Consider the following 13,166-nt stretch of genomic DNA (forward strand, 5'->3'; position numbering starts at 1 on the left):
AAATAAAAACATGAATACAAATCATTATGAAAAGATCAATAAATGTGATAATCTCCATTTAAAAAAGAAGAAGAAGAAGGGACACTGGGTGGCTCAGTCAGTTCAGCATCTGACTCGTGATCTCAGCTCAGGTCACGATCTCACAGTTCATGAGTTCAGGCCCCATGTCAGGCTCTGCACTGATAGTGTGGAGCCTGCTTGGGATTCTGTTTCTCCCTCTCTGCCCTTCTCTTCTCTCTCTCTCAAAATAAATAAACAAACTTTAAAAAGAAAGACAAGAAGAGGAGGAGGAGGAGGAGGAGGAGGAGGAGGAGGGGAGGAGGAGGAGGAGGAGGAGGAGGAGGAGGAGGAGGAGGAGGAGGAGGGGGGGCGGCGGCAGCGGCAGCTCCTGATATATCTTAGCATGATTTTCAATTAAGAATGTTTTAAGATAGGAGCGCCTGGGTGATTCAGTGGGTTGAGCATCCGACTCTTGATTTCAGCTCAGGTCATGATCTTATTGTTCATGGGTTTGAGCCCCACATCCATCCCCTGCTTGGGATTCTCCCTCCCTCACTCTCTCTCTGTCCCTTCCCCACTCACTCTGTCTCTCAAAATAAATTAAAACAAAAAATTTTTTTTAAAAAAAGAATGTTTTAAGATAAACAGAGCTCTCATTCAAAGGGGTCAGCTCCAGGTGTCTGGAATGTTAAGTCCAATGGAATACCTTCATGCCCAACAATGCTAGATAAGGTTACATATACAGGCGCTTGTGTTTTCAAGGATAGATGAAGTTTGTTTTTGAGATGTACACATATCTCACAGACAATAAAGCTAATACTATGAATTCTGAGGGCTAAAATAACTTTTACACTGGTGACAACTTATCTAAATTACCTGAAATAAAAATGACTGACTGCAAATAAGCCCTCAAGAATGTACAGCACTTAAGCATTACTAATTACCACTCCCAAGGCCACATATATGGCAAAGAGCACCTTATCAATCCAATGATGTTGCACGAGTCCAAAGACAGGTAGATGATGTGGATAAGAATTTATGACTCCAGTTTGAAGAAAGAAGAATATTAGCTTTACATGATCTCTATCCCGTGATTGGGAGGGTCTACCCTTGCCATCCCTCTCCTCCCCTGCAGCTTACCTTTCCTTCTAATAACAGAACAAGGAAGAGGTGACTGCTGTAAGGCACATCTTCCATTTCTAGATGTCAAATGTGTTCTTTTACAATGTTCCTGGTGTCACCTCCATCCTCGGCCCCAGGCCATCCCTTCCCCATCACCTCTACAATGAATGGGTTTCTAATGACGTTCCTGAGGTGATCTCACCCCTGCGTACAGCACCTCCCGGTGGACAGGGCTAGCTAGGCACCGGGCTTGCAAAGGCGTGCACCTGGTCCACTGGAAACCTGAATTCATGCTTGACCTTTCGTCCTGTGCTAGAACTGCAGCGACTTTTACCTCTGCCAGTTTCTTTGCCTCACAGTCACTGACACATAATTTTAGAAGAAAGAACAGGAGCTCTGGAGCCAGGAAATCCTGGGATGAATCCCAGATCCAGCATCCAAATTGAGCTATGGGACTGGAAACAAGTTACTTTTCCTTCCTGAGCCTTAGATCCTTAATTGTAAAAGAAGAGAGCTGTGCAGAGCAAATGCACACTTTATGTCGGTGCCATCAAGTGTCTGGCACACAGTGGGTGCCTCCCTATAATCCCGCTTACAACTGCTGACAATAACTTCTTTCTCTTCACAATATTTTCTCCCATCTCTACTCACTGAGCCCTCTCCTTATGCTTCCTGTCGGCACTATCTTCCACACCTGAATCATGAAGAGGGTTTGGAAAACCCATACTGGGAAATGTGATTATAAGCATTGCCAAAGGTGGTTCATAAAATAGAAATAACAAAACTGCAAAACAGGGCTAACCAATGGAAGAGGTCTGATGACTGAGAAACAGAAGCCCCCCAACACTCCCAGCCCACCTGCCCTTCTTCCCCCTTATTTACCAGACTTAGCAAATGAAAATGCACAACGCGCAAATAAATTTTATTTCCAGGTAAACAGCAAGTATTTCTCTGGTATGTCCCAAGTATTGGAGTAGAAAAGGAAAATGTTTCTCTAGCAAAGAAAAAAAGCCATAGGGAAAGGAAAATAAAAACTATGACTATCAGAGAAAGAAGAGGCTGTCCCTTCCACCCAGTATCACCAGACAGAGCTTAAAGTTCTCTGACCAAAGGGAGATTCCTGCCGAGTCTTAGGATCCTAGAAAGTACCAGAAGGAAGTGGATACTGGCCAAGGTACCCATTAAGCACCAGACCTTAGTGAATGAGTTTTGAAGACAGCAGCTGCCCCAACATTCTCAATGTCTATACAAAATCCACCCACTAAATGCTTGATATAGGACTTTTATGGTATTATTTACACATTACTTTTTTAAACATAATTTTGTTCAATTAGAGAATGTATTTTTATTTCCCATAATTCTTTTGCTATGTTAGAAAAGCAAAGATAAATCACCTATACTTAAAGGTGAGTTTTCTCTTTATTTGGAGATGCATTTTCTGTTTTCAAAGAAAAAGGGTAAAGAGAAGAAAAGGGTGATAAAACTACACAGGAAAACATACCTAGGATAATGTACAAACCGAAACATCTCTCATGAGGATTACTGCAATAACCTCTCGATGGGACTCCCTGCCTCTGCCTATCAGTCTCTTCTCCATCCAGCAGCCAGAATGATCCTTCTAAAAACTTAAGTCCCATCATGTCACTTCTTTGCTCCAAGTCTTCTGGCAGCTTCCCATCTTACTCTGCATGAGAACTAGTCCTTCTAGCAGCCTGTAAGTCCCTGCAGGACCTGCCATCTGCTCCTTTTACCCCCTCTGACTCTCCTTCTCCTGCCCAGCTTACTTAGTTCCAGCCACACTGACCTCTGCCCACAACATGCTTGCCCAGGATACCCCTATACTCGAATCTATCCTCCTTCAAATCTATGCTTTGATGTCAACTTCCCCACAATGCCTTCTCTGGCTACTTTTCCAAATCATAGCTCCCATTCCTAGCATGCCCAATTCCCCCCATTTCCTGCTGAATTTTTCTCCAATCCACCAATCCCCATCAACCCACTATAGATTTTACTAAATTGTATGTTTGTGTCTCTCCTCACTGGAATGTAGAGAAGAAATGTTGGCATATTGTTCACTACAGCATCCCAAGCACACTGAATGGTACATGGCACACAGTAGACACTTGACAAAATTATTGAGTGTTCAATAAACAAAGTAAAAATAATGAGTTACACTGGATAAAATGTATTTACTACAAGCTAAACAATGAAAAACTATGGGGTTTTCTTCAAGATTTCAAAGTTGAAGACCAGCTCCTCTGCTGAAGTCCCTAATTTGCTTTTTTTTTTTTTTTTTCCTAAGCAGAAAATTAGCAGGAGCCGGAGGGGAATGTCATTTTCCCACTTCTGATACCAATATTCAAAAATGTAGGGCATAGCATACTCTCCTTGTTACCATTTTATAAATAGTATAATTGTAATAAAAAAAGGAACATATTTTCCTAAAGTAACATCCTTTTAGAGTGCTTCCCTTAAAAGTAAGTGGACTAATATGCCAATAAAAATGCAAAGAGTGGCTGAATGGATTAAAAAAAAATCCAGATCCATCTATATACTGCTTATAAGAGACTCACTTAAAATGTAAAGACACATAAACTGACAGTAAAGGGTTGGAAAACGATATTGCATGTAAATGGAAACCAAAAGAGGGGCATCTGGGTGGCTCAGTCAGCTGAGCGTCTGACTCTTGGTTTTGGTTCAGGTCATGATCTCACAGTTCTTGAGTTTGAGCCCCACATTGGGCTCCGCACTGAAAGTGTGGAGCCTGCTTGGGGTTTCTCTCTCCCCCTCTCTCAAAAAATAAACAAACAAAATTTTTTTAAAAATGGAAACGAAAGAAAGTTGGGCCAGTTATACTTATACCTCAAGGAACTAGAACAAAAAACTGTAAATAATGCTCTTCTTTGTTATTAATGTTAAAGGAGTCAACCCAACAAGAGGATATAACATTTGTAAATATTTATGCATCTAACATAGTGGAGCACCTAAACACATAGAGCAAATATTAATAGACCTAAAGAAATAGACAGCAATACAATTACAGTATGAGACTTTAACAACCCACATTCACCAATGGATAGATCATCTCAGACAAATTATCAGTAAGGAAACATCAGCTTTAGAGGACACATTAGACCAGAAGAACTTAACAGATACATACAGAACATTCTATCCAAAAGCGGCAGAATACACATTCCTCTCAAGTGCATCTGGGACATTCTCAAGGATAGACCAGAGGTTAGGCCACAAGTCTTAGTAAATTTATCAAGAATCTGTTTTGACCATTATGATAAAACCAATTACCAGAAGAAAACTGGAAAATTCACCATTATGTGGACATTAAATGACATGCTATGGAACAACCAATGGGTCAAAAATGAATCAAAAGACAAAAAAAAATACCTTGAGACAAATGAAAACAGAAATACAACACATCAAAACTTATGGGATGCAACAAAAGCAGTTCTAAGAGGGAAGTAATTATCAATAAATGCCTACACTTCAAGAAACAAGATCCCAAATAAACAACTTAACATTACACCTCAAGGAACTAGAAAAAGAACAAAGCCCAAACTTAAGAGAAGAATGGAAATAACAAAATCAGAGCAGAAATAAATGAAATAGGGACCAATAAGACAACAGAAAAGATCGATGAAATTATGGGCTGGTTCTCTGGAAAGATAGACAAAATTGACAAACTTGTAGCTAGACTCACCAAGAAAAGGATTCAAATAAAATCAGAAATCAAAGAGAAGGTATTACAACTGGTACCACAGAAACACAAAAGATCATAAAAGACTACAATGAACAATTATATGCCAACAAACGGGACAACCTAAAAGAAACGAATACCTAGAAACATACAACCTACCAAGACTGAACCAGGAAAAAAAGTAAAAATCTAAACAGACCAATTACTAATAAGGAGATTGTAGTAGTATTCAAAATATCCCAACAAACACAAGTCCAGGACCAGATAACTCCATGGGTGAATTCTACCAAACATTTAAAGAATAGCAATCCTTTTCAAATTCTTCCAAATAATAGAAAAGAGCACTCTTCCAAACTCATTTTATAATGCCAGAATTACCCTGATACAGAACGTAGACAACAACACCACAGAAAAGAAAATTATATGCCACTAGGGTAACAGATATTAACAAGACTTATTGTGGTGATCATTTCATAATGTATACAAATATCAAATCTTTATGTTGTACACTTGAAACTAACATAATGTTGCATGTCAATTATACCTCAGTTTAAAAAAGAAAAAAATTACAGGCCAATATCCATGATGGACATAGATGCATAAATCTTCAACAAAATATTAGCAAACCAAATAAAACACCACATTAAAGGATAATACATAATCAAGTGGGATTTACACCAGGGATACAAGAATGGTTCAATATGCATGAATCAATCAATGTGATACACCACCTTCACCAAATGTAAGGTAACAATAATATGATCACCTCAATAGGTGCAAAAAAAAGCACTGTCGACAAAATTCAGCATCCCTTTATGAGAACACCTCTCAACAAAGTAGGTACAGAGGGAACATACCTCAATTAAAAGGCCATATATGACAAGCTCACAGCTAACATCATACTCAACAGTGAAAATCTGGAAGCTTTACCTGTAAGAGCAAGAACAAGACAAAGATGCCCACTCTCACCACTTTACTCAACATAGTCTGGGAAGTCCAAACCAGAGTGATGAGGCAAGGAAAAGAAATAAAATGCATCCAAACAGGAAAGGAAGAAGTAAAACTACCACTATTTGCATATGACATGACATTACAGAGACAGCCCTAAAAACTCCACCAAAAAACTGTTAGAACTAATAATTCAGTAAAGTTCCAGGATACAAAATCTATACGTAAAAATCTGTTGCATTTCTATATACTAATAATGAACATTCAAAAAGAGAAATTAAGAAAACAATTCCATTTATAATTGCATAAAAATAAAACACTTTAGAATAAATTTAAGAAGGTGAATATTCTGTACACTGAAAACTGTAAGACACTGATAAAATAAGTTGAAAAAGAAATAAATAAGATATTCTGTGTTAACAGATTGAAAGATACTGTTAAAATGTCCCTACTACCCAAAACAATCTACAGATTTAATGTAATTCCCATCAAATTCCAATGCACTTATCACAGAAACAAAAAAAACAATTCTAAAATTTAAATGGAACCAGAAAAGTCCCCGAGTAGCCAAAGCAATCTTTTTTTTTTTTAATTTTTTTTTAATGTTTATTTATTTTTGAGACAGAGAGAGACAGAGCATCAATGGGGGAGGGTCAGAGAGAGAGGGAGACACAGAATCCGAAGCAGGCTCCAGGCTCTGAGCTGTCAGCACAGAGCCCGACGCAGGGCTCGAACTCACGGACAGCGAGATCATAACCTGAGCCGAAGTCGGACGCTCAACCGACTGAGCCACCCAGGCGCCCCACCAAAGCAATCTTAAAAAAAGAAGAACAAAGCTGGAGGCATCACATGGCCTCATTTCAAACTATATTACAAAACTGCAGTATTCAAAACAGTATGGTACTGGCGTAAGAACAGACATATAGATCAATGGAACAGAATAGAGAGCCCAGAAATAAACCTATGCATATATATGTGGTCATTTAATTAATTACAAGGGAGCCAAGAATATACAATGGAGAAAGAACAGTCTCTTCAATAAATGGTGTGGGGAAAACTGGACAGTCACATGCAAAAGAATAAATCTGGACCACTATCTTACACCATACACAAAAATTAACTCAAGGGATGCCTGGGTGGCACAGTTGGTTGGGCGTCCGACTTCAGTTCAGGTCACAATCTCACGGTTCTTGAGTTCGAGCCCCGCATCAGGCTCTATGCTGACAGCTCAGAGCCTGGAGCCTGCTTCAGATTCTGTGTCTCCCTCTCTCTGTGCCCCTCCCCCACTCACACTCTGTCTCACTGTCTCTCTCAAAAATAAAGATTTTTTTTTAATTTTTTTTAACGTTTTATTTATTTTTGAGACAGAGAGAGACAGAGCATGAACGGGGGAGGGGCAGAGAGAGAGGGAGACACAGAATCGGAAGCAGGCTCCGGGCTCTGAGCCATCAGCCCAGAGCCCGAAGCGGGGCTCGAACTCACAGACCGGACCGCGAGATCGTGACCTGAGCTGAAGTCGGATGCTTAACCGACTGAGCCACCCAGGCGCCCCAAAAATAAAGATTAAAAAAAATTTTTTTAATTAACTGAAATGGGTTAAAGATTTGAATGTTACACCTGAAACCATAAAAGTCCTAGAAGAAAACATAGGTGGTAAGTTCCCTGGCATTGGTCTTGGCGATGACTTTTTGAATATGACACCAAAAGCAAAAGCAACAAACATAAAAATAAACAAGTGGGACTACATCTAAACTAAAAATCTTCTGCACAGAAAAGGAAACCATCACCAAAATGAAAAAGCAACCTACTGAATGGGAAAAAATATTTGCAAATCACATACCTGATACAGGGTTAATATATAAAATAAAGAGCTCATACAATTCAATAGCAAAAAAGAAATCCAATTTTTTAAATGGGCAGATCTGAATAGATATTTTTCCAAAGAAGACCTACAGATAGCCAATGGCCACACAAAAAGATGCTTATCACCACTAATCATCAAGGAACTGCAAATCAAAACCACAATGATATATCACCTCCCACCTGTTAGAATAGCTAATATCAAAAAGGCAAGAAATAACAAGAGTTGGAGGGGATGTGGAGAAATGGGAACCTTGGCTCTGTTGGTGGAGTCATGAACTGGTGCCACCACTATGAAAAACAGTATGAAGGTCCCTCAAAAATTTAAAATAGAACTACCATATAATCCAGAAATTTCACTTGCGGGTATTTATGTAAAGTATTTAAACCATCTGCACTCCATGTTCACTGCAGCATTATTTACAACAGCTAAGATATAGAAACAATCTAAGTGTCCATATATGGATGAATAGATAAGAAAATAGGGCATATATGTTATATTGTGATTTATAGTAAGAAATATATAGTCTTTAAACTTGGTCTTTAATCCAGTTTCTGGCATAGAGCTCCTAAAACCCTTGGAATTTCCTGTGGCTTTTGGAAAGCCCTTAGGTAACCTAAAGATGGGGTCTGGTTATCTGGGGGAGCCAACAGTGTAATTACAAGGTTTTAACTTTCAGTACCCCCACCCCAATCTCTAGGGTGGGGAGAGGGGCTGAAGGTTGAATCAGTCATCACTGGCCGATGATGATTTAATCAATCATGGCTATGTAATAAAGCCTCTCTAAAAACCCAGACAGCATTCAGAGAGTTTCCAGATTAGTGAACACGTGAAGATTTGGAAAGAGTGGTGACCTGGAGAGAGCATGGAGGCTCCATGCCCTTTTCCCCCACCCAACCCTATGTATCCCTTCCACCTGGATGTTCCTAAGTTATATCCTTTTATAATAAACCAGTGACCTAGTATGTAAAATGTTACCGAGTTCTGTTAGCTTCTCTAACAAATTAATTGAACTCAAGAAAGGAGTCATAGGAATCTGGTTTTTAGCCAGTTGGCCAGAAGTACAGGTAATAACTTAGACGTGTGAATGGCATCTAAAGTCCAAGGAGGAGGTCACGGGAACCTCCAGTCTGTAGCCAGGTGGTCAGAAGCGTAACTAACAGCCTGGGCTTGCTGCTGGCATCTGATACAGAGTAAGGGTTCAAGGCAGTCTTTTAGGACTGAATCTTTCACCTATGAATCTATCTTTAAGTAGATAGTGTCAGCATTGAGTTGAATTCTCAGACACTGTTGGAATCGGTCAGGAACCTAACTTAATACATATACAATGGAATATTATTCAGCCACATATAAGAAGGAAGTCTTGCCATCTGCAACAACACGGATGGACCTTGAAGGCATTACATTAAGTGAACTAAGTCAGACAAAGACAAATACAGCATGATCTCACTTATATATGGAATCACAACAAATGAGCTCATACATATAGAGATTACCAGAGGTAGAGGGTGAGGGGTAGGTAAAGTGGGTAAAGAAGATCAAAAGGTACAAACCTGTAGTTATGAAATAAATAAGTCATGGGGATGTAACCTACAGTACAAGGACTATAGTGAATAATTCTGTATTGCCTGCTTGAAAGTTGCTAAGAGAATAAATCTGAAAATTTCTCATCACAGGAAAAATTGTATTTACAACTATGCACGGTGACAGGTATTACCTAGACTTACTGTGGTGATCATTTTGCAATATACACAAATAGCAAATCATTATGTTGTACACCTGAAACAATACGTTATATATTAATTATACCTTATTTAAAAAAAAAAATGGTGCTTTCCAGGTCTCACCACTCACGCTAAAAATAAAGAAATTCCAGAGTAAAAGATAAGTTCTCGTCAAGTTTCAGCACAACAGGCATTCAATAATGTTTGCTTTGGGGCGAAGTTCCCATCGGTCACCCTTTTTACAAAGGTCCAAATGAATGACCTTTAAATGGGACACATGTCAAAATCCAAAATGCCAAACAGAATTCTCATTACCTGTGAGTGGAATCTCTCATGAGCTGCTGCAAATCCACCTCCTGCTTCCTCAGGGTTCCAAATGAAGACTGCCTTTCCACAAGGCCTTTGCCTCCAATACTCAGCTTGACCTTCCCTAGTGCCGTCTCGATGGACCCACTCAGCTGGTTTTGAAACTTGCCCTCATATTTCACAAAGTCCGACTCCACAACCGCTGGAGTGAATGAGACATGCAAAGGAGTCTGATGATAATACGGCCATCTCTCTGCTTAGGTCACCTACCTTTCCAGTCCTGTGGAAATCCATGAGAAACATGAAGTTTGCATTCAAACTGGAAGTCTGGCAGCCATGCTGTGTATGTGAAAAAGAAAATGGAGCCAGTACGATGTGAACTGGTGGCCAGGGTTTCTACCAGGTGCTTTTTTTTTTTTTTTTTTTTGGATTTCTATTCCAATATACACGTATATAGATAAATGCACAAAAAATATCTCAAGAGTTTAGCGAATAATGTTGAAGCAAGCATCCAGGGGTGCCTGGCTGGCTCAGTCAAAAGAGCATGCGACTCTTGATCTCAGGGTTGTGAGTTTTAGCCCCACGTTGGGCATAGACATTACTTAAAAATAAATAAAATTTCAAGCAAGCATCCATTTAAACACTATACAGATTATAAAATAGAATATTTTAAATGTGCACTTTTCCAGGGTAAAGACTATAAAGGGACTTTATGAGGTTGATACCTAAGCAGAGTGAAAACAGCAGCCTCCACTCATGACAGAGTGGTCTGCCTTATGTGATATCTAGCAGGTCAGCCAAGTAGACCCTGGGCATCTTCCCTTCCCTTCCCACCCATCTTAGAGAACACTCCCTGGGCCTTCATTACCATCTCTATGAAAAAAATTCCCCTCCCCACACTTACCTATTTATACTGACCTCTACCCAGCCATTTAATTCCTTATCATACCTTATCTCTATTCCTGATAAAGTCAGTTGTCATGCCTGCCCGCCCTCCCTCACTCTAACACCATCCTGGAACATACAAGCTCCAGATTCTCTACCCTTACTTTCCGGCTTCCCAGACTTAGGAAGATGCCACCACCCACCAAGTGTCCCAGCTTCCATCAAGTCCTCCATGAATTACTATCTCATCTGGTCACATCCAGATGGGTATCCCATTGCCTTCAAGCTCTACCCTTCTTTTCTGGACACTAAAGATAAACATCTGATGATTTCATCTCTGAATTGCCAGCCTCATGTCTCCAGATTTCTAGTGTTCTCATCTCTAATCCAACCAAATACCACCATAAAAATAGTCTCAGTCACTGTCATTTGGTATGGCTACACTTAGAGGCTCTTCAGAACTTCACACTGGGCTTTTTTCATTTCTCTGCCCCAAGGCTCGCCTGGGCTCCTTATACTTATACTCTTATACTTCATAAGGCATTCCAATCTTCCTGAAGTCTGAAAGGCTTCTTTCTATCCACTCACTGCCCCCAACACCTGTATTTCTTTCACTCCAGTCAAGAAAACCCATTCCTCAACAAAGGTTAATGAGAATTAATCACCCATCATTATCTTTGCAATTTACAAAACAGAGAATCACCTCTCTCACCACCACCAAAAATAAGAAGACTGTGAAAATGCCCTCAATTCAAAGGCTTTTCCTATTTTATTTGTATCCTATGGAATACAAACACTTTGGGAAATTCTTAGGGGAGCAGCATAGAACAGCCGTTAAGAGCTCAAGATTGTAATCACTATTCTAATATTCCTAGCTAGAAGAACTGGCTAAAATTCATCTCCCTGAACCTCAGTTTTCTCATATCTAATTTGGAGATAATGCCTTCCTGATGAATTCTGTTACAAGTTGATGTACCTAAATCACATAATGCAGAGCCTGGCACATAGCAAACACTCAATGTATCTACTGGATTTAGGCCAGAACAATGTCATTTTCTGATAAATGGAAGTCTTAGGTTATACAAAGTGCTACACAGAAATTCTACCACTTTATCTCCCTTCTTCTCCAGCTATTTCTGGACCAGCTTGAGAGCCTATCCTGGTCTCACCAGAAAGCTTCATTATGTGAGTAATAAAACTTTTCACACCCTCCCGTTAGATATGTAGGATCTGAATCAACCTATTTATGCTCAGTGGCCACAACACCTACGGTGGGCATGTCTTAATTTTACATTACAAACTTCAATATTATTTTTTAAAACTTAAGCTATAACTTTTCACGTCTGCCCTGTAGAATTTTGTTCATTTAAAGAAAGGGTATATCTCTAAGAACAGTATGCAAAGAAACAGGAGAATTCATTATAAGATGTCACCTTACAATCACTCAAGACAGCATGTAACCTAGAAGATGAATCATCATCTTTCTGGGACTAACTGTAGCATATACCCAAAGGAACCTACCTGGACTCCGAAACTGGTCTCCTGTAAGCACATCTCCAAGGGTGACAGATAAAAACTGGTACTTGGGTCTCTGCCAGCACCAGAGTCTCTTTTTTTTGGTCACCAGACCTAGAAGCTTTAATTTATCAGAGTCATTCAAGGTTGATACTGGAATCAGGTCACCTCCAGAATCAACTTCTTTAAGAAAATTCCTTGTTGCTTTGGCAAACATGATGAGAGCCCCAGATTACCTGGAAAAAAAAAGTTACCCCCAAATTAAATAGGAAGTTATTATCTCACCTATTTTTTTTCTAAAATTGCCTTATTTCTCCCTAGTGTCATTCCTATCTTCTCCCTACAAAACCCTCTAGTGTGAGTTCAGTCGATGACAAAAAATTAAATTGAATACTGAAAGAGAACAGGTGTGTAAGTAAAGATAGGCTAGGTTGTGCTTCAAAAAAAAATAAGTTCCAAATATTAGTGGCTTATAACAAGAAAGGTTTATCTATGGGCCACGCTACACTTCCAACACAGGAGGACAGGAAAACTTTTGCCATTGTAGTCATTCAAGAGTCCAGACTAAAGGGGAAGCCACCTTCTTGAATACTGTCAATCATCATCCAACAGGAAAGAGTTCACACCAGCAATTACTTGCTCTGGCCTCAAACTGACACAGAACACGTTCACTCACAATTCATCAGAAGCAGTCATACGGGCTGAGCCAGCCACAATGGTCAGGAAATATATCTAGAAGGCAGACACATGGGAATATTTGTTGACCAACATACTGACAACCCTAATTTGTAAGATACAAAGGTAGGACCTCTTCTTTGAAGGGTCCATGTGCTTTTTCTCCACACTGTGTGATTTCCCCTATTCACAAATGGAAAGGAACTATTACTTTTTAATTCAGAAATGAAGGCCTCGTCACTCTTCAGCTGTAGGGAAAAAGAAGAAACACACTGGAAGATATAAAATACTGTATTCAGTAGAAGAAGTATAGACTATTCCATAAATGGTGTCAGAAGAATGGGCTTATCATCTGAAAAAAAAATATATAGCCAGATTCCCAGCTCATGCCATACACAAGAGCAAATTCTCAATGGAT

At 39.5% G+C, this 13,166-nt stretch overlaps 1 protein-coding gene across 1 annotated transcript in view; it reads right to left on the reverse strand.

The window, feature by feature from the left end:
- GSDME (gasdermin E) overlaps positions 1-12,364 on the reverse strand; it is a 55,484-nt gene extending 43,120 nt beyond the window's left edge. The window contains exons 1-2 of the mRNA XM_049642926.1: positions 12,080-12,364; positions 9,683-9,875 (exon numbers count right to left, since the gene is read on the reverse strand). Coding sequence (XP_049498883.1) covers positions 9,683-9,875; positions 12,080-12,290 — 404 coding nt within the window. The 5' untranslated portion in view covers positions 12,291-12,364. The remainder of the gene's footprint in view (positions 1-9,682; positions 9,876-12,079) is intronic.
- Between the last annotated feature and the right edge of the window lie 802 nt (positions 12,365-13,166).

This window comes from Panthera uncia, chromosome A2 (assembly GCF_023721935.1).
Source record: "Panthera uncia isolate 11264 chromosome A2, Puncia_PCG_1.0, whole genome shotgun sequence".
In the NCBI taxonomy this organism is placed as follows: Eukaryota; Metazoa; Chordata; class Mammalia; order Carnivora; family Felidae; genus Panthera; species Panthera uncia.